Source organism: Panthera pardus, unplaced genomic scaffold, assembly GCF_024362965.1.
Source record: "Panthera pardus isolate Hobbes unplaced genomic scaffold, ASM2436296v1 HiC_scaffold_3, whole genome shotgun sequence".
NCBI lineage: Eukaryota > Metazoa > Chordata > Mammalia > Carnivora > Felidae > Panthera > Panthera pardus.
Window position 1 is genome coordinate 38,794,930 of NW_026526876.1, and position 20,299 is coordinate 38,815,228.

Here is a 20,299-nt window from a genome sequence, read left to right on the forward strand (position 1 = left end):
GGGGAGTGTCGCTGTGCTGGCGCGGCGGGCGGCGAGTGGGGGCCTGCCTCCTGAGCACCGCTCTGCAGGGCCTGGGTGACCAGGGCATCGGGGGCTGTGCCGCGCGGTGCGGACGAGCCGGGCGCGTCTGGCAGGCAGCCTCGTTTTGCCGGACGAATGCGAGACCCAGGGAGGGGACCGGGAGGAGGTCCCTCTGGAGGCATTCAGCGTGTTTACTGAGTGCTTAGCGTGTGTGCCTCGTGCTGTACCGAACGCTGTAGACGCACGATTTTACTCCTCAACAATGTTACCACGTAGGTATTGTTATCATCCCTATTTTGCTACATTGGAAAGCGAGGCTGGGGAAGGTTAGGTGGCTCATTCGGGGGTCACACCTACAGTGTTAGTGAGTGTTTATTCAAAGATACGGATTCTTGTACCCGACCCAACAGTTGCACTCCTAGGTGTATGTGCAAGAGGGTTGAAAACACGCCCCCACGAAAACGTGGAGATGGATGTTCGCGGCAGCATTGTTCATAATGGGCAAAACCCAGAAGCGAACCAAATATCCAAGAAAGGATGCCTTGATAACCTGCATGTCAAACGCAGAGATCAACCAGGGGTGGTGTTGAGTCTTGGCGTTAAAATTTTCTCATGGTAGGGGCGCCTGGGTGGCTCAGTCGGTTAAGCGTCCGACTTCGGTTGGGGTCATGATCTTGCGGGTCATGATCTTGCAGTTCGTGAGTTCAAGCCCCGCGTCAGGCTCTGTGCTGACAGCTCAGAGCCTGGAGCCTGTTTCAGATTCTGTGTCTCCCTCTCTCTCTCTCTGACCCTCCCCCGTTCATGTTCTGTCTCTCTCTGTCTCAAAAGTAAATAAAAAAAGCGTTGAAAAAAAAATTAAAAAAAAATTTTTTTTCTCATGGTAATCTCCACTTTGTTTATAGGTCGCCTTGACCTAGAAGGGATTTGAGGCGTCCCGTTCGGCTACAGACAGCTGAGTTCCAGGTTGAATGTGTTGGGACCGCATCCTGTCTTTTCTGTTTCTCTAGATACCGTGCGTATTTCCGTAAAGTTGGGCCACAGAACGTGTCCAATGGACTGAATTCGGTGCTAGTCTGTGTCTCATCTCTTTTTTTCCTTTTAGGGAATTAATTTGATAGCGCCTATCGATGGCTCTAATGAAGTCATCACTGTCGCTGGAGTCCAGTGAGAGTGACTCTGAAGAGTTGCCAACGTTTGCCTTTCTGAAGCAGGAAGCGTCTTCAACGAAGAGGGGGCAGCCTCAGAGGGAGAAGATTGTTATGGTTGATACCTCGGATTCTGAGGCCTCCCGTCCTCCATCACCAAAGTTGAAAGATACACCACCTGTCCCAGACATAGCGGAACCTGTCCCACAAACGGAGCCAGTCAGGGTGCTAAGCAGTGGAAGTGAGGATGAGGAAGAATTGATCCCCCTGGCCCAGAGGCTTACATGTAAGTTTCTGACCCGCAAGCAGCTGAGCCCTGAGGACGCTAGCTCCCCGATTCAAACTGTGTGGGGTCATCGGAGTACTGAAGGAGCATCATGCGGCTGGAAAAAACAGTCCTTTCCAAAGGTCCCTGGTGCCTCCTTCCGTGACACCTCAGAGAGACGTTCATCAAGTAACAGGGACCCTGTGGGAGACCGTCTGTGCCATCAGCTTCCAGCCTTCCAAGCCACCTGCCCTGTGTGGAGCGACAGCTTGACAGCGACCAAAACAAATGCTGAAGCCCCCCCACTTCAGAAGAGAACGAAGCATGGTCAGAAGGTCCAGAGGAGAGGCTCACGGGGATGCCAGCCGCGGGGACAAGCAAGCCAGAAGGAGAGCACCCTGAGACAACCGGAAAGGCAGAAGAACGCGGCCCCGGTGAACAGGCTGAAAGCTCAGAGGCCCGAGGAATGTTTAAGGCACATCATTGTGGGGCTGGATCCAGGTGCTCCTGGCAACTGTCTTCATCCTGTGCTGGGCCCTTCCTGCTCCTGGGCCACCCACTGATAGCGCCTTTCCTGTCGTCTGTTGCAGTGCTCTTACAGATGGAAGGCGGAGGCCAGCTCCTCGGGGCGCTGCAGTCCATGGAGTGCCGCTGTGTGATTGAGGCACAGGCCGTGCCTTGCAGCATCACCTGGAGGAGAAGGGCCGGGCTAGCTGAGGTAGCAGCTTTCTGGCTGACGTCTCTCCTCCCCTCTTCGAGCCACCCGATACTTGTGCTTTTATTGTTAAGAATATTAGGCAAGGTCCCAGCAGGAAAACAGAAGGCACACTCAACTTAGGGTAATTTGAGGAAGATTTAATAATAAACGATCTGTTTTTTAAAGCGTGGGCAGGCTACAAGGAAATGACAAGGGACGACACAGTACCTCAAGGTAATAATAACACCGTTAACTCAGGATTTCTCCACCTCAGGTATGGTCGGCATTTCAGGTCGGATAATTCTCTGTTGTGGGGGCTGTCCTGTGCACTGTAGAACGTTGAACGGCATCCCTGGCCTCTATCCACCAGATGCCAGTTAGCATACTCCCGGGCATGACAATCAAAAACGTCTCTAGATGGTGCCAAACATCCCTTGTGGGAAAAACTCACCCCTGGTTGAGAACCACTGACATGTTTCTTACCATACCTCGGCCTGAATGGATGAAGGGGAGAAGTGGTTATCAGAATCCAGGAGAGAGAAATGTAGACAGCACCCACCTTGAGAGAGGCTTGACCTCCAGTAGGGGAAGGTAGCAAACCCTAAGTGACCCCATCTCGAGGGAGCCAGGGAAATATCTCGACTTCGCTCCTCCCTCCCTCCCTCCCTCCAATCTCCTCCTGGGTTCCCCGCCAACCTTTGCACCAGACAGCCTGGTGATGCGGCCTCCTGCAGGGAGCAGAGTGGGGAAGGAGGGAGAGGGGATCCGTGGGGGGCAGAGAGAAGGTAATTCTCACAGGATTTCTACTTCTCTCTAGCTGGGCTTTGGGAATGGGTGGGCTTGTGCTTGAATCTCAGCCCCAGGCCTTTATGGCTATGAGCCTAGGCAAATTATTTCATCTTCTTGTGCCTCATGTGTAAAACGAGGACACTGTTACATCCTTTTGGGTGCCCCGTGTCGTGGGGACTAAGATAACCAAGCACCGGCCCGTAGCAGGCACACAGCAAATGTTCCTTCCTTGGCCCGGGCTCCCAGGTTACTACAGCTGCTGTGCCTTCCACTCATCTGGTCTGTGAATCCACAATACTCCACCCCTCATTTAAGAGTTTCTAGATGAAAACGTTAAGATTTTTTCCTCTTGGGGCACCTGGCTGGCTCAGTCAGTAGAGCACTTGACTCTTGATCTTGGGGTCATGAGTTCAAGCCCCACTTAGGGTGTGGAGCCTGCTTAAAAATATTTTTCCTCGCATTTGGCTCTCATTTGCTCAATAATTTAGGGCAATTGCATACTTTTTTTTTCTTAATTGATTTTATTTCTTTTGAGAGAGAGAGAGCACACACAGGAGGGGCAGAGAGAAAGAGAGAATCCCAAGCAGGCTCCGCACTGTCCGTACAGAGGCTGACCCAGGACTCGGACTCACGAACCGTGAGATTGTGACTTGAGCTGAAATCAAGGTTCAGACGCTTAACCGACTGAGCCACCCAGGCGCCCCTAATTGCACACTTTTTAATTTGGGTTGTTAGCAAATCTTTATATCCATGTCGCAGCTTAACCTTTCAAGGCACTTCCACATTCTCCCTCGTGTGTCAGTCGCGGTCACCCCAGTCACCCCGCACAGAGGGCGTTCTTACCCCCACATCACAGGCGGGGGGAGGCAGGTCAGAGGAGCACAGCTGAGCGGGAACTAGAACCCACAGCTCCTCCCACTGCACTTTGCTCTGTTCTAGGCCTTGGCTTTTGTTTCCAGGGACCCAGTCAGAAAACTGCACTGGCCCCGCTCCCGGTCACTGTGTGACACTGCATTGTTGGCCCTGGTGAAGAGAAGGTGCTCTCCCAGGCGGAAGTTCCCCTGTGGTTCTTACCTCTGTCACACAAAACCTGTGTGTGTGTAAGGGCCACTCAGCTCCCAGTCAGCATCTACCCTCAAGGGCCAAGTTACTTATTTGTACCAACCCCTCTGGAAGAGTTTCCTTCCCCTCCACCCCCCTATCCAAAGCGCCCAGAAACATTGGCAGTTCTCAGCATTTCCACACCTTTTACTCACCGCCTCTGAGATGCAGTATGCCAAGGTCGAGCAGGGGAGGACTGGGAGGGACAGGATCACGGGTTACCGTTTCTGGCCACCACGGCTTCATTCCAGAAGAATACTGCACAAGTGGGCTCGGCTGATGGGAATAAGTTCATCACCCAGAAGGCCTGGGTCTCTCTCACGGGTGCTGAGCGCCTGCTGAGCTGCCCCTCTCTGCTGGGTCCCGGGTCCTTTGGCAGGATGGAGAGGAAGGCTGGGTGGAGGAACCGATGGTCCTGGTGCTGCTCCTGGCAGAGGCGTTTGTGTCCATGGTCTACAAGTTCAAGCAGGTGGGCAGAGAAGAGTGTCCCGCGAGGCACGGGACGGAGGGCCGACTCTAGGGAACAGACGTTAACACAGCGTCTGCCTTCGCGCAGGGAAGCCTGGGTGACTCTGAGAAAGGGAAGGAAACACTCCGGAGCTTCGTAACTGATACCGCAGCGAGGACAGCTGGGAAGGCTCTGTCCCTGGTGATTGTGGACCAGGAGAAATGCTTCAGGTTTGAATTTGTCCTCGAGACAGCCTGAAAAGGGTCAGCTCTTGGGCCGTCAGGGTGCACTTACTCATCCCAGATCTGGGTCCTCCCTGGCAAGCCCTGTGGGACCCTCTGGTCTGGTCTTTTCACCCCTTTCCTGCCTGAGCTCAGCCTGGAGCTGCTGCTCTTTGACCTCCCCCCCCCCCCATTCCAGCGCTCCCCATCTTCCGAGAAGAAGGAAACCGGGAGTGGCAAACAGAGAACAGGCCAAGGAGAAGAAGCGGAGACAACCAGAGGCCAGCGCAGGGCAAATGGTGTCCAGGGTAGACGTGGAAGAGGTAAGAACTCGGTGTTGCCCGAGTCGGGCTGGGCTCTCACTCTCCCCTAACCCAGTTTGCTGTGGATAAGGAACAAAGTGCCTGCTGGACACGACTCTCTGCCTTGGCACCGAGTAGGAGAGAAGGGGCTAAAACAGGGAGCCAAGGCGCTGGGGTGCAGCTTCGGCGGGTGTGAGAGGGCAACTTCGACGAGGCCGAGTCCCTCTGCCCTTCCAGCCCGTCCCGCTTTTGGGTGTCTAGGCATTGGTGGATCTGCAGCTATACACCGAAGCCCAGGCCCGAATCGTGCAGAGCTGGAAAGAGCTGGCCGACTTCGCCTGCGCATTTACAAAGGCTGTGGCCGAGGCGCCCTTCAAGTGAGTGCCCCCAGCAAGTCTCTGCCCCACCGCTGGGCCTGGTTCTGTGCGGATGTCCTCTTCCCCCGGGGTCTGCTGCCGGCTTATTGTCGGTCAAGCTGGCGGTGGAAGGAGCAGACCTCGTGCTGGGGATTCTCATGAGGAGCCCTCAAGCCTAGCGCCTGTAAAATGTTCTGCTTTAACTCATGTGTAAGTTCGTGGCCTGCAGGCTGCCCTGGGTCACCAGTAAGCCAAGTTGCCAGGTTTCATTACATGGCAGGTCACAGTGTAATAAGCCCTCATGAAACAAACTTTTAGCCTACTTAGTTCTAGGAGTGTTCATGGTCGGAATTTAGAGTTAGTAAAAGACCTCAGAGACAATTCAGGCCAAGTCCCTCCTCATTCTATACCTGAGGGAAGTGAGGCCTTAAGAGAGTGCCTTGTCTAAGCTCCTAGCAAGTTAGAACTGGACCAGGTTCCCCGATTGCCTGACACCCGGTCCCTTGTGTCTGTCTGTCCTTGTGGACACTGCTATCTGGTCAACACAACCCAATTTCAGCATGTGAAACAATCTGGTGCTTTCCTGGTGCTTTCTCTCTTAATGGAAAGGACTAGGTGTTGTTTTTAAGGGAACCAGCAACTAGCGGTGTGTTTGGGAACAAAGCACTCAAATAGGCCAGATACGACATTGTGCCTGCCTCTTGGGGGGGGTCAGTGGAAGGAGGGAGGGTTTTTAAGTTCCCAGCCGAGGGGACAGGTGGAGTGACTGACTCATGACTCTTCAACTGCTATTCACAGGAAGCTTCGAGATCAAACCAGTTTCTCTTTCTGCCTGGAGAGTGACTGGGCGGGAGGGGCAAAGGTTGACCGAGCTGGCAGGGGGCTCGCGCTGGTCTGGAGGAGACAGATTCAGCAGCTGAACAGAGTCAGCCTGGACATGGCCAGTGCCATTGTGGACACCTATCCCTCCCCGCAGCGTCTGGTCCAGGTATGCTGCTGCAGGGGTCACCCCCCACCTGGCACCCCGTGGCCTCGGTGGACTCCCAGGCGGCTTCCTTGGGGCACACCGGTGGTCCACAGTGTGGGCCTGCTAAAAGCAGTTAACACTGACCCGGGGAGGACAGGTTCTCCTCCCCAACACCCTAGCTTACTGCCCCCTTATGGATGCACAAGGGTGACTGGATGGTACGGTATTGAGAGGTCACTTGCCACTTGCAGGCTTACAGGCGGTGTTTTTCGGAGCAAGAGCGCCAGAATTTGCTTGCGGACATACAGGTTCGCCGTGGGGAAGGTGTGACCTCCACCTCCCGCCGTGTTGGACCAGAGCTCTCCAGGCGGATCTACCTTCAGATGACCACTCTGCAGCCAGCTCTCTCTTTAGACAGTGCAGACTGACGCCAGCCCTCGGGGACAAGGATGACAAAGAAAGTTTGCATCTCCTCCGCCTTTGGCCACAGGAAGAGACCGGACACGCCTCCTTGAAGCACAAGCCTGGGTCGGACCACAGGCTGTTCCCTGGGCGCCCTTATCTGCAGAAGTCTCCCTGTCAGCTTGGGACAGATGGCTGAGATACTTGTGTTTCCCTTCACAAGCCTTTAATTTTCCTCTCCTAGCAAAAACCCAGCTGCCGTGCACAAATCACCCCTCCCCCCTCCCCCACCCAGCCCTCAACCCTCAAAACACAAAGAAACAAAGACAGACCACTCAGACACATATTTAATAATTGTAGAAATCCAGAAGAACCTCAGCATCAAATCTCGAGATCATGAGTGAACTTCCCTCAGCGGGTTGACTTGACTAGGGCCGGGTGTGCCCTGCCTTCCTACACCCACTGAAGCCGCCTCAACCAGCCCCTGTGTGGGGACTTCCATATCCTCTTAATCTCATGTCACGTACTATTTAGTTTCAATAAAGCATTTGTACCAATGGCTCTGGAGCTTGGAGGAAGACTAAGGAATGTGTAGTGATTCTGAGTAAGGTATGGGCTTTTGCAGCAGAGCTATCTGGGGAGGGAGAAAGGAACAAGTCACTTCTTCCAATAGGACGGTCATAAGTGGCCATCCTATCCAAATGAGCCACTAAGGCTAAAAACCCTGGACCTCACTCTGTCTCTGAACCATGACAGGTTCTTGTTCCCCTGAGGGAGAGACAAGAAGCTGGTAACTGGGACCTTTCAGTGAATGAGCACCATGATGACCATTTCTTTTTCCTTCATCCGGCTTTTGTGAAAAAGAGAGGCCAAGGAGGCCACAGAGCAAGCAGAGGCATAATCTGGGAGACAAGAGCATGGACAGTCCTGCCCGTCTGTGCCGGTCATTAGGAAGTGCACCACTTTTAAACTCCGTGGTGCCACTCGCTTCCCTTCATTGCGGAGGTGGTTCTAGGTCTCGACCCAAACAATTCTAGACGTCCATCTCCATGAAACTTTGGAATTTTCAGGTTGACTTTGACTTACTTGGTCGCACCAACTACCAACAGCTGCCCGAGACAATATGGCTTTGCAATGGTCCACCTCGTTGTTTACTGGCAATCAGGGAGTTAATGCTCTAAAATTGAGGCAAGGAGCCTGGGCCGTCCCCATTTTGCGAAAGCCACATGAGCCGGGGGCAGGGCTCTACAGGAGCTGCCAGGACCCTCGTGGCTATGAGATTTCTATTTGTGGGACATGAAGCTTGCCTACCGTCAAAGGTTTTACACCCCAGCTGAGAGACACTCAGTTCTGGTGTGACTTCTGTTCTCTCCTGACATTATTATGGAAGCAAAATGACAAGAGAGAATACTGGAGCAGGAGTTCAGTTCTGCCTCAACTAGCTGGGAGACCATAGGCAAGTCACCGAAGGCCTCAGTTTCCCTGTCTGCAAGTGTTCTATTGGACTGGGTGGTCCTGAAGTCCCTTTCACAGCCTGAGGTTTTATATGGTCATTAAAAATGTCTGAGGTCCTTAAGAAAATAGGTATCCCCACCCCCCCCCCCCTCCCAATTTAGGCTAGATTTGCCGAGTATGGTGTTCCCGTAGTCCCCAATCACACTGCCTCCTGATCTGCCCTGGCTGCCCAGGGAGGAATGAAAGAAAGGGTTTGTGACATACAAAAGTATAAATGTAGTGACAGCTGACCTGACCGTTTAGTAGAAACGAGCCTTGCCTTTACACAGCTTTGTAGAACAACTAGAAAAGGCCGTTTTTCCCTCTCCCCACCCCAAGCCTATTCCTTTAGGCATGCAGGTAACTGTCCCCACGTCTCACTTCTTATTCCGCCAGGGGACCCTGACCAAGGAACGGAGAAGTCCTACAAAGAGGGGATCTCAAGTACCAATCGGCAGCCATTTGATGATGGCAGGTAGGTCGGACGCTAAAAAGAGGTTGTGTCCAGCAGAACCCAATTCCATAGGAATCCAAGCTCCAAGGCTGGGAGGCAGCAGGTGTGGAGGACAGGCTCACTGCTGAGAATCGGCCTGCAGCACCCACTGCAGGATGTCGTGGCTGCGCAGACCCCGGACCGCGTTGTCGTAGATGGTGTTCACGCTGGTGCACAGGGGCTGCCGCTGCAGCTCTGTCACCCGACAGGCGACCAGCCCGCCGGCCACACACAGGAGCAGCAGCAGCAGCAGCTTCAGCACGGCCCAGGACCTGGTGTGTTTCCGGGGGGGCGGCTTGCGGGGGCGAGAGCCGGACTTCGATTCTGGAGGGACAGAGTCACAGCGGACAAGAACGTTCGGTCAGTGGGAGACGACCCGTACTCTCCCCATTGAGGCAGATCCGCCAGAACCCCCTCCTCAAAGGCAAACTCCCAGGCCCTGACGAGAGGACTTTTTAAGGCCATCTGAGTTCTTGAAACCCTCTGCTTATGCAGAGCCCGAAACAGAAGTCCTCCTCCAGTGGATCTCAAGAGGATACACTCAGAACGAGGAGTTATTCCGGGCGCCACACGGAGCTCAGTCCCCAGGGTCCCTCGGGATCAGGGGAGGGGCTTTTCAGGGGGCAACAAGCACAGTTAGAATGCTGCTTCAATGCTAGAGTGAGTATATATATTACATTTCTAATTTTTTTTTAAAAATTGGTTTTGAGGGGTGCTTGAGGAGCTCAGTCGGGTGAGTGTCTGACTTCGGCTCAGGTCATGATCTCATGGTTTGTGAGTTCAAGCCCCACATCGGGGTCTGAGCTGACAGCTCGGAGCCTGGAGCCTGCTTCGGATTCTGTGTCTTGCTCTCTCTCTGCCCCTCCCCCATTCATGCTCTGTCTCTGTTTCTCTCAAAAATAAACATTTTTTTTTTTTAATTTTTTTTAACGTTTATTTATTTTTGAGACAGAGCATGAACGGGGGAGGAGCAGAGAGAGAGGGAGACACAGAATCGGAAGCAGGCTCCAGGCTCTGGGCCATCAGCCCAGGCCCGACGTGGGGCTCGAACTCACGGACCGTGAGATCGTGACCTGAGCTGAAGTCGAACACTCAACCGACTGAGCCACCCAGGCGCCCCTCAAAAATAAACATTTTAAAAAATAATAAAATTTTTGAAACGCTTTAAAAAAATAAATACAATAAAATAAAAACCGTTTTTGAGATTAAAAAAAAATTTTTTTAGTGTTTATCTTTGAAAAAGAGAGACAACACGCACACGCGCGGGGGAGGGGCAGGGAGAGAGACAGAATCCGAAGTAGGCTCCAGGCTCTGAGCTGTCAGCACAGAGCCCGGTGCGGCGCTTGAACTCACGAGGTGAGACCGTGACCTGAGCCGAAGTCGGCCACTTAATCGACTGAGCCACTCAGGCGCCCCTGGTTTTGAGATTTTTAGCCAAAACTTTTAAAAACTTGACTGAGCACCCACATGCCAAGAACTGCATGATCCCGTCACATAGGTTTTCTTGCTTAATGCTGTCGCTACCCTGTGAGGAGGTGGAATCCTCGTTTTACACAAGGAAACAGAACGGGGGCCAGGCAACCTGCTCCAGGCCAGCGAGGGAGAGCCGCAGCCGGGCCCCACGCCTTCACCCTCCCTACAGAATTCCTTCCCCGGCTCAGGGGCCTCTCCCTCACAGGCCCCATTGGCCCAGAAGGTGTACAATCCTCCCCTATATATGGAGCCATGTCCCTACACAAATCCAACTGGAAGTATTCAGGCAAAACACTGTGTTTTTTATATAGCATGGCTCCCTGAAGGCAGCAAAACGATTCCTCTGGTGTTCAAGCAAAAAGAGGGCGCTCTGTTCCGACTTGGAGAGAAAACCAGAGGTAGTGCTGGCATCTCTGAGACAGTACCTGCACTCAGAATGCCCAAGTGCACTTCACAGATGATGCGAGGGACTTTTAAGGGCAGTGTGACCACACGCAATCTTCGCTTTATGGCGATTTTGCCATCCAACCCTTACAAGAAGGAAGGGCAGCTCCCTATTCTGGGAACGCTCTAAGCCATGGCTCACCAAACACCTGCACGTAAGCACCTGCTCCCCAGGACAGCCCCCCCACCCCCCGTAGGCAAACCCTCCACGTGACTCCCAGGACTGAGAGCATGCTGGATCTGACCAGGTCTGCAGCCTCGCTCACTGCCCCCTCAGTGCCCCCGCGGCACCCCCGCCGGAACCCTGCAACTGCGAAAACATACTCGGAGCCTGATTTGCTTCCTTCTTCGGCTTCTTCTCCTGCTCCCGCTTGGCTGCTTTGAGGGCGTCGTACTCCTTTCTCCGGCGCTCCTTCTCTTCCGCCTTCTCCCGCTTCCGCAGCTCCCGCTCCTGCGCCTCCTTAGCTCGCTGCTTGGCCTCCCGCTTCTTCTCGGCCTCTGCAGGAAAATCCACCCCAAGATGACTTCTCACCCACAAACCTGCAAGAGTGCTTTCCTGAGTGACTAAAAGCACGGGCTTGGCCTTTCCCTTATGCCACAGGTCACTGAAGCAGTCCTAAGGAGACAGCCGTCTTCCTGCTCTCCAGGAAGTAAGCCCTCCCTCAAATACAGTAAACTGCTCTCAGGGTTTGCTGGATGGATTATTGAAAGGTTCCCAGCCCCGTGCAGTGGAGAGATTAGGGGAATGTAACAAGGGTACATGAGGAAGGCACGGGTGACGAGCCTGGTGATTCAGAAAGCACAGAGGGACACCCTTATTATACAACTTGGCTGTCAAGAGAAGAAGCCATGATTCTATGGGATTCCTGTCTTCCCAAGCTTCAGAAGGGAACGTAGCATGGGAAGGGCAAGTAAGAAGACAAAGTGAGCACTCAAGTTCACAGTTAGACACGATGGAAATGTTTTCCTGAGAAAGCAAGACTAATCATTTGTCAGAGGGAACCTCTAGGCTCCCACTCAGGAATCTGTGACACATTCTGATTTACTTCACGGTTCAAGTACGTTTACATCCAATGCCCAGCTTACAAATTACTGGGTTCTAAAAATGCACTTCCAGATTAGTTATTTGGAAGCCTGAAGTACATTTTTCCAAAGCCAGAATGCCACAAATTAGGGAGTTAAATGTCTTTCTGGGCTTAAAAGCCCATCTGACCCATAATGTAGCTGAATTGTAGTGTGCGAAGTACTGGAGCTTTCCACTGCTTTTCTGTGTACAAACAAGCTCCAAGTTCCAGCTGGGCAACGACAATGCCAAGAGCACATTCTACCCCACCCGGAGAGAACATGTGGAGGCAGGAAGTCAAGCAGCAGTGGTCCAAGGAAATACAGCATCACAGCAGCCACGCATGTGAGAAGGCCCGGTGTCACTCAGGCTCTTTCAGGATCTGCCCATGACCAGTACTAAGCACGTCCTCCCCCCACCAACCACGGAATCCTCCAGTAAGGGGGCTCAGACATCTGCCAGTCAACGGAGCGCCCGCTGTGCGCCAAACCTTGTGCTAAGTGCTTGAGATACAGCAGTGAAGACAAATCGGGTTCCTGCACCTAAGACCTTCTAGAGACGGAGACAAACGAGTGAACAAACAGAAAAAAGACAATGACATGCGCCTCAAAGAGAGTAACAGAGACTGTGATGGAGTGACGGGAGGGATGCTGCCCAAGTCTGGGTGGTTCGGAAGGGGTTACGGTAAAGCTACGGCAACATCTGAGCAGACAAGGACATGAACCCAGCCGCGTAAAGACCCGAAGAAGAAACCAGGCACAGCCCCTGCAGTAAGACCGGACTTAGCGTGTTCGAGCAACAGCAGAGGCTCGTGTGGCTGAAGTTAACAGCGTTCTCTCCCCTGGGTGCCGGACACAGCTGGAGAAGCAAGCAGGCCTGGGGCCATGGCGGGCCCGGTCGTCTGTGGAGCTAAGTTTGAATTTCATCCTAAATTCAATCAGGAGCCATTAGAGTGTCTTAAGCAAATAGCAGCATCACCGACTTATGTCGTAAACGGATCCCTGTGGCTGCCGTGCGGAAGGGGCACCAGCGTGGAGACAGGCCACAGAGCTGGGAGGGGTCTACAGCGCGGAGGCTGAATTACAGTACGGCCCGGGGGTGGAGGAACCATCACACACGGGCCTTGCTGACACACTGGATGCTGGGGAACTGAAGACAGACGTCCGGACATCTTTCCAGTTTCAGGCTTGAGTAACTACAGGAAGGTGACAGTCTAGTCCAGGGGACCCCCGGGAGGGCTCGCAGGGGACTGACCGTCTCGGCCACGCTTAAGTTGAGCTGCCTCTTAACTCTCCCAGCCGGCTGCCGGACTCTCGAGCTCAGCGGAGAAGCCAGGACTGGACACAGATGACACCATACACCACCATGCTACTCCTCACGATGCTTCCACGGACCCCGGCTCCTGACCCGTGGGAGCCAGCGGCAGGGCGAGGACGGGAAGATGGCTGGCGGAGGGACGGCACCTACCTCGTTCTACTTCCAGCCGCCGCTGCCTCTCTCGCTCCTGGTCAGCCTGCACGGCCTTCATGTGCTGTAACACCTGCAAAGGGGGAGCGGAGATCTGAACTAGCCCAAGCCGGGGGCTCCACGGCACACACGTCTGCTCAGGAGGCTCAAAAGCACGACGGCTCCTTTTAGGTGAGCACAGCCCCGCGGCAGCGCGGAGCTAACGGAGGCCATCCTGTCTTCGTCTCCTACCTTACTAAGCCGGCCTTAGCTGGAGAAGGGCCAGCTGAGCCCAGGCCACGAAAGCTGTGAGCAAACACGTTTGTGAAACCCACTGCCGACTGGAGCGTGGAAGGAGTCCTGCTCTTTACAGTCCCTGTCACACGCACGATCTCACGTGTGCCCCAGGCAACTCTTGGTGGTGGGCAGGACGGCACTTCCACCGAGACTTTCTGACTTCCTGACCTCCCTCCCTCGGCCACCTTACAAAGTTCCGCTCTTCCCAGTCCTCGGGAGGCCTCTTACCTACGTCAGGCGTAACGCTAGTTTCCCTAAGGGTGGCGACTACCGTCCCATCTGCGGGCTAGACACTCAGTATGTGTTTGATGAACGACTGACTGGATCCCCACCTCAAAAGGAAGAAAGCCAAGGCTGACGGGGGGTGATCTGTCCACCTCGCGTGGCTGGAAGGTAGCACAGCTCAGAGGACTGGTCTTCTGAGCTCCTGGGCCAGAGCTTGTCCCACTCAGGGCAGCACACAAACTAAGGAAGCCTCTAGGAGGAAGCCAAGAGCCATTTGGCCCATACACTGCTCAAAGCCGTGGCTCCCAGAGCCCCTCAAATCCTCGTCCAGTCAGTCGTGGACAGCCCCTGACAAAAACAGCCCCAGAGATTCTCACTACGGGCATGGTTAGGGGAGGAGGTAAAAGACTTTATTTTTTCAGGCTGTGTTTTTAGAAGCTATCCCTTGTTTGTAGAGGAGAGTGAAAGCTTAGAGCCCGGCACAATCCTAACGCTACCACTTATGGACCCTGTGACCTTAGCAAGTGACTCAACCTCTCAGGCTCCCTGCAAGAGCCTGCTTTGAAGCCACAAGGAACCCTGTCCTGAGCAACCCAGGCCTTGAACCTGCTACAACCTCTCAGAAGGGAGTCAGTCTTACTAAAAAAAAATGGCCACTCAACAAGGAGTGCAGGATCTGCAGGAAGGTCAAGCCTGATGGTGAGAGGCAGCCCAAGTTCAAAGTCCCTGTCTCACTCTGAATTCCAAATACTAAGTAAGCACCAACCATTCAGGGGGTTTTAAGGGGTGTACAGGTCGCTAAATAAAGAGCTGAGAGGTTTAAGAGACCTCCCTTTTTCCCCGGGCCCTAATACATCAGGAGTTAGCTGAAAACAGCCAGTTCAGAAAAAGGAGTGACTCCTCTGGTGCAGACCGTGAGCCCCGAGGGTGGATTTTGTCCACCGGTCCCAGTCCACGTTTTCTGATAAGCACTTGATGAATGCTTTCCAGCTAACAAATTATTTTTAAAAGGTGCTGTACTACGCACCAGGCTTATCAGTGACTACAGCTGACCCATGCAGCCACAAGGTCAGGGCTGGTGAGATCTACGCTATCTCCCGGGGACAACTGACCTCGTTCTGGCTGGCCCAAGCCACGCTACTACAACGCCTAAAGGTGTGCCAGAGACTGCTCTGGGCAGCAGTGCCGGGGAGCGTGGCTCTAGTTACCACATCCACAACGCAATGTGCTACCTGGAGCTCCGTCTGGAAGGTATGTGCTAACACTAAAGACCTCTGTGCTCAACAGAAGTTATCCTTGTAGAGTACGAGCAATTTCACGAGGTTTCACATATTACTAGTTGAATGAATAAAGGGAGAAATGAAACGTGTGCGTACTGGGCATTTCTCGGGTCAGAGAAATGGAAGTCATATCTACTTCCCGGGGTTATGAGGAGCATGAGGTGAAATACAAAGCATGCAGGACAAAGGGAGAGTCATCCCTTACAGCTATCGTTCTTCCTCAGAACACACATCACTCCTAAAGCGCCGGGAGTTCACCGATCACTTGTACTGTTCTCAGCTAAGGGCAAGCTGTTGCCGTGGCTACCTGGCTGCACTGACCTTGTACTTGGATCTCCTGTGCCAGTGGATGACAGAGATGATGAGACTCTCTCAGAAGCCCTGAGCTAATGACAAGACAAGGCCATTATTCTTGAGCCTCACCTAGAGACCCACACCCCCCACCCCCCCACCGTGCCCACATCTCACTGACATCAATTCTAGGATTTAAATCTAAAGCGTTTAAAGTCTATTCTGTTCATCAAGCCTCCTCAACATGCCCAAGTAAGTCATCTGGTGCTCAGCTGAAGCAGCAGCAATCTGTTCTAAAGCTGGAGGGAAGAGGGACTGTGGCTGGAGTGTGAGAGATGCGTGGTGTCGTTCTTAAGAAGCAGCACAAGGCCCCCTCAGGGTTGCTGGCTGTGTCTGCTTCCGTGCCGCCTTTGGTTCCTCGCTCCTCTATCAGATGACTTGACTGAAATAAATCAGATCTGCCCAGGACGTGTCTGCCTATCGGTACAGCACCCAAATGTTGACACCGTTATCAAAATTCCTATAACCACCGCGACTTAGAAAGGCCACAGCCCCTACCCTTCTTGTCCCATTTGAACAACTGTCAATAGTGTAATGTGGGATCGGGCAAGGTCCTGGTTTCTTAAACGTTTATTTATTTTGAGAGAGACAGAGAGAGAGAGACAGAAAGAGAACGCACGAGAGAGCAAGTGCGTGAGCGAGTGGGGGAGGAGCAGAGAGGGAGTGAGAGAATCCCAAGCAGGCGCTGCGCTGACACATGGGGCTCGATCTCACAAACCAAGAAATCATAACCTGAGCCAAAATCAAGAGTCGGATGCTTAACTGACTGAGCCACCCAGGCGCCCCAAGGTCCTGGTTTCTTAAGAACGGAAGTTTTGCAGCAGAGAAGACAGTCTTGTTCTGCTACTTGTAACGTCAACATAGAAACAAAGGTCCCTCTGCCTGACAGGCTCATAGCAGACATATTTCACTGGGACCTCAGTGCTCGAATCAACACACGGCTACAGGTGCCCTGGGAGGGAAAAACAAGAGGAGGCAGAGGCTAGTCCCCGGGGAATGGCAGAGGGGACCCGGGGGAGCTTCGTGCTTACCTTGTTGGCACACTGCTTACACTGCTTCTCATCCAAGCAATCCCCTGCCACTTTGGCCAGGACAGGATCCAGGGGGTTATCCTTCAGGTCCAGCCACTTCAGGCTCTGAAGGGATAGAACAGAGAGGCTGGCTAAGCCCAAGTTCACAAGAGAGTCCCTCAAGGCGAGCAAAATGAGCAGGAAGAAAGCCCCTGTGTGTTCCAGCTGCAGGGAAAGCCGTGCGAGGCAGCACCAACAAGGTGGCATTTCCGCCAGCCTTGCTCACAGCCATGCTCCGTCGGCCCCCGAGCCCCGTGCCTCACCCGACCGTGGAACGCTGCTTCGTGAACCGTTACCTTGAGCTGGGCAAAGCTGACGGGCAGGGTCACCAGCTTGTTGTTGAGGAGATCCAGGTGCTGGAGGTTGACCAGACGGCCAAAGTCTGCCGGCAGCTGCTGCAGTCTGTTCTTACTCAGGTCCAGCTTCACCAGGTGTGTGAGGCCACAGAAATCCGACTAGGACCCGAAGAGACAGCGCCTAAGCCTCGGGCGCACACTCTGGTGTAGCCACTGCAGAAGCCCGCGAGCCAGAGGCACCGACGTGTAAACCCTGACCCCACCTGCCACCGGCTGTTCCACCCTGGATGAAGTGCGGCTAACACTCAGCCCCTCTGGTGCCAAGCAGTGAGAAGTACGTGGAAAAGGACGTAGCACAAAGCGGGCACAAAATAAGTGTGTTCCGTCATGCTCTGTTCTCGCTGCGACTGGAGCCATGAGGGGGGTCCCTCCTGTGCCCTCACAGCACCCTGTGTTCTCCTTTCACAGGAGCTGTCGAAACACAACGGAACCGTCCGCCTTCCTGGAAAGATGATGCGCCCCTTAAGCACTCAGTGTCACTCTTTGTTCTTCACGGCACCTAGCACAGTACCCACCTGAAATCAAGCTCCGGCCTCGGCTAAGAGACACTACTCATGCTCTCCGGGGACCTGAAACCGCCAGTGATTCTGCACTGCCGAGGAAGGCACAAACAACTGAGTTCAGACCGAAAAGAGCACCAGGGGCTGCTGGAGTGACTCCCGGCAAAGTGTGCAGCAGCATCAGGCTGCACGGAACTGCCACCATCCTGTCATTAGACATGGAATACTTCCTAGGGGCAGCGGGACCTCAGCTGCTTTTTCAGTGTGAAAAAACGGTTCCCGATGAGCCGCAGGAAGACGCTGCGGATAATGAGCGAGGCCCGGGAGAATACTGAGAGGGGAACAGACTAATGATCCGATGAATAACCTGCCAACTTCTGAGACTCGGTCCCTGAGCCGGAGCCCAGTGGAGTACGTCAGGGAGTGACACGGCCAGAGTGATGGATGGAAAAGGCAACGAGGAAGGAGCACTGCTCTGGAGGAGAATGGCTATCACCCCGGAGAGGCTGAAGGGCTGAACCACTCCAGGGCCTAGACGGGGATAAAGAATGGTGAACTGAAAAAATCTCGAAGCATATGAAAGAGGAGAACTGGGAGAAGTTGTGCAAGAAAAATCAAAAGGATCTGACCACAGACTGGCTGTGTTGAACAAAAAAAGTGTCTCGAGTAATTCAAGGGTTGGGAGAATAATATGGTAGTCCCCCAAAACCACACTTTTTTCCTGTTCCCCAGCAAAAGGAGGCTGTTCATAAACAGCTTTCTCCCTGCGCTGCACAGCAACTTCTGGAATGGCTTCTAATCTCCTCTACCCAATAGAGAGGTAAACTGTTCTTCAAAGGAATACAATAAGGCAGAAAAAAAGATGAGCCCAATAAGTGATTCAGCCAGCACTCTGCTGCCTTTAGTGTTTCGTGGCCTGACTTTCCCACTGTTCTGAAGAATGAAGCCTTGCTTCCCTTCTTGCTGAGACAATCCACCCCACCTCACCCACCCCCCAGCATGCCCCGATTCAGTCACAGCCTGTCTGCAGGGCCTGTCCTGAAATTGCGCCTTATGACCTAACTCCTCTAAACAAGAAGGAGAGGGGTGCCTGGGTGGCTCAGTCAGTTGAGCATCTGACTTCGGCTCAGGTCACGATCTCACAGTTCACGAGTTCGAGCCCCGCGTCAGGCTCTGTGCTGACAGCTCAGAGCCTGGAGCCTGCTTCAGATTCTGTGTCTCCCTCTCTCTCTGCCCCTCCCCCACTTGCACTGTCTCTCTCCCTCTCTCTCTCTCAAAAATAAATAAACATTAAAGAAATGAAAAAAAAAAAAAAAAAAAACAAGAAGGAGAAGCGGCATCAGGGATCTAGAAGGAACTGTGCTTGCTTGCCGCTCTTACCGGTAGACTAGTCAGTTTATTGCAGGACAGATCCAGTATGGTGGCCTTTGGGAGGGCAACCTAGGAAAAGGAACAAGAACAAAATGTCAGACCAGCACATGGAATGATTCAGTGACATCTGCTAATGAGGCAATTTCCAGAGAAAATTCCCACAACTAGGAAAGGCCTTTAAAAATCGGCACTGAAATATAACGTAGTAAGAGCAACAGCTGCGTGCATCAGCACTTGCTACCTAGTGAGTTATTTTACATTACAGTCTTAATCCTCATAACCCTAGAAGATGGGAACTATTATCACCATTTGATAAATGAGGAGGTCTAGGCATAAAGATTAACTAGCTTGCCAAGGGCACTCAAGAGATTAAGCAATGAAACTGGAAATCTGTTCTAACTTCCGCACTACAGAGCCAAGTGCAATTCGTTAAAGGCAGTGGGGAAAACGTAGGTCATCCCAAGTAATGCTAGGGTGGGGGGTGCAGGTAGGAAACCCGGCGGGAAAAGCGGGGACTAAGATCTAACTCTACCCTGGCAACAATCCAGCCGTGTAACCTTCTGGGACCTCAGGCCTCAGTTTCCGGAGTGGGAGCCTGGGAGGAGCGGGGTGGTGGGGTGGGCGGCAGCGCCGGGATTCCAGCCAGTTTAAGCTGGAATTTGGGAAGAGCCCTCGCCGACCCCGCAGTGACACTTCGCAGAGTTCAAGGAAGGACGCCTCAGGGCTGGGACAGCCGGCTGGGATGGCCGGCTTCCTAGAAATGCACGGTTCTGGGCCACACCCAGGTCTACCCAGAGGCCTACTTCTCGGCCGAGTCATTCATTCATTTGTTCATTCATTCTCCCAATGCAGCCAGCCACCACACCGTGGGCGCCTACTTTGAGTCAAGCACGGAGCTGAGCGCTGCGAAAGCCCCCAGACGAGGGGAGATTCACTCCCGACCCGTAAAAAGCTCAGGGCCGAACAAGCAGCTCCTTCTCATCTTCTGGAACTGCGCCAAAGTGACACGTGTACATCCAAGGAAGAAAACTGGGGGCAGAGGTGGGCGCCCGAGGACCGAGTCCCACTCCTCCCACCTGGTTTTAAGACCTGGAAACTGAGGCGTGGGAAAGGAGGCGGCCCGCGCAGGGGCCAGCGCCAGTCTCGGGTGGGCACCTGTGCCCCGCGGGACTGTACTGACCAGCTCCTTGATGGGAACCTCATTCAGGTCGCTGAGGCTCAGGTCCAGCTCGTTGCCGTCCAGCTTGTCGCGGAGGTTCCCGCCCTTGCTGCCGGCCTTGGTCATGGTGACGCCGGCTGAGCGGTGCCGGCTCCGGGGCTCCGACGGGCAGGAGAGGCGTTGAGAAGCCGCTCGTCGGTTCAGCGGACTCGCACCCAACCGACAACGCCTGCGTCCGCCGCCGCCGCAGGTGCGAGACGCCGCCGTCCGCCCGACCGCCCGCTGCACTCTGAGCCCCGCGCCCCGCTCCCACCGGTGCCGCCGCGACGACGACCACTTCCGTGTCCACGTCACCTTCCGCGGCCACTGAGACGGGCGGGGCCAGAGCGGCCCGAGTGTGCGCGAGACCGCCCTCTGGCGCTTAGGAGAGCGCACTGCAGTCGCCTCCACGTCCGGAAGGGTGGGGTTCAAAGCCTTGAGTTATGCTGCCGGGCGAAGCCGCCGCTTTTCCCCACCCCCCCCACCCCCCCATCCCCGGGGCCCTTGGTAGGCCACTGTCGCTG

General features: G+C 54.0%; 2 protein-coding genes across 3 annotated transcripts; one reads left to right on the top strand and one right to left on the bottom strand.

Annotated features, from left to right (window-relative positions):
- Positions 1-34: 34 nt before the first annotated feature.
- Positions 35-7,275, top strand: EME1 (essential meiotic structure-specific endonuclease 1). 2 transcript variants are annotated; one of them, XM_019415791.2, is made up of 9 exons: positions 36-293; positions 1,124-1,932; positions 2,022-2,149; positions 4,398-4,487; positions 4,575-4,696; positions 4,887-5,010; positions 5,251-5,366; positions 6,144-6,333; positions 6,564-7,275. In XM_019415791.2, exons 2-9 carry the CDS (start codon positions 1,149-1,151, stop codon positions 6,738-6,740), a joined length of 1,731 nt encoding a protein of 576 aa, XP_019271336.2. In that variant the 5' UTR covers positions 36-293; positions 1,124-1,148; the 3' UTR covers positions 6,741-7,275. The 2 variants fall into 2 exon arrangements, with proteins under 2 accessions (XP_019271337.2, XP_019271336.2); XM_019415792.2 differs by lacking the exon at positions 4,398-4,487 and having other exon boundaries at positions 35-293.
- On the bottom strand, positions 7,044-20,083 carry LRRC59 (leucine rich repeat containing 59). The gene is made up of 7 exons (XM_019415793.2): positions 19,758-20,083; positions 18,587-18,646; positions 16,647-16,805; positions 16,312-16,416; positions 13,149-13,221; positions 10,943-11,116; positions 7,044-9,025 (listed from the first exon to the last, which is right to left on the bottom strand). The coding sequence occupies exons 1-7, from the start codon at positions 19,860-19,862 to the stop codon at positions 8,781-8,783; spliced, it is 921 nt and encodes a 306-aa protein (XP_019271338.1). The 5' UTR covers positions 19,863-20,083; the 3' UTR covers positions 7,044-8,780.
- Between the last annotated feature and the right edge of the window lie 216 nt (positions 20,084-20,299).

What these genes read in the sequence shown, in the direction of transcription:
- EME1 (XM_019415791.2), top strand. Translation starts at nt 1,149, where the DNA reads ATGGCTCTAATGAAGTCATCACTGTCGCTGGAGTCCAGTGAGAGTGAC. An exon ending in CATTGTGGGGCTGGATCCAG is followed by an intron (nt 1,933 to 2,021) that starts GTGCTCCTGGCA and finishes CGTCTGTTGCAG; the next exon opens with TGCTCTTACAGATGGAAGGC. An exon ending in TGGTCTACAAGTTCAAGCAG is followed by an intron (nt 4,488 to 4,574) that starts GTGGGCAGAGAA and finishes GCCTTCGCGCAG; the next exon opens with GGAAGCCTGGGTGACTCTGA.
- LRRC59 (XM_019415793.2), bottom strand. Translation starts at nt 19,862, where the DNA reads ATGACCAAGGCCGGCAGCAAGGGCGGGAACCTCCGCGACAAGCTGGAC. An exon ending in GTAAGCAGTGTGCCAACAAG is followed by an intron (nt 13,222 to 16,311) that starts GTAAGCACGAAG and finishes CCCCCTTTGCAG; the next exon opens with GTGTTACAGCACATGAAGGC. An exon ending in GGAAGCAAATCAGGCTCCGA is followed by an intron (nt 9,026 to 10,942) that starts GTATGTTTTCGC and finishes CTGTCCCTCCAG; the next exon opens with AATCGAAGTCCGGCTCTCGC.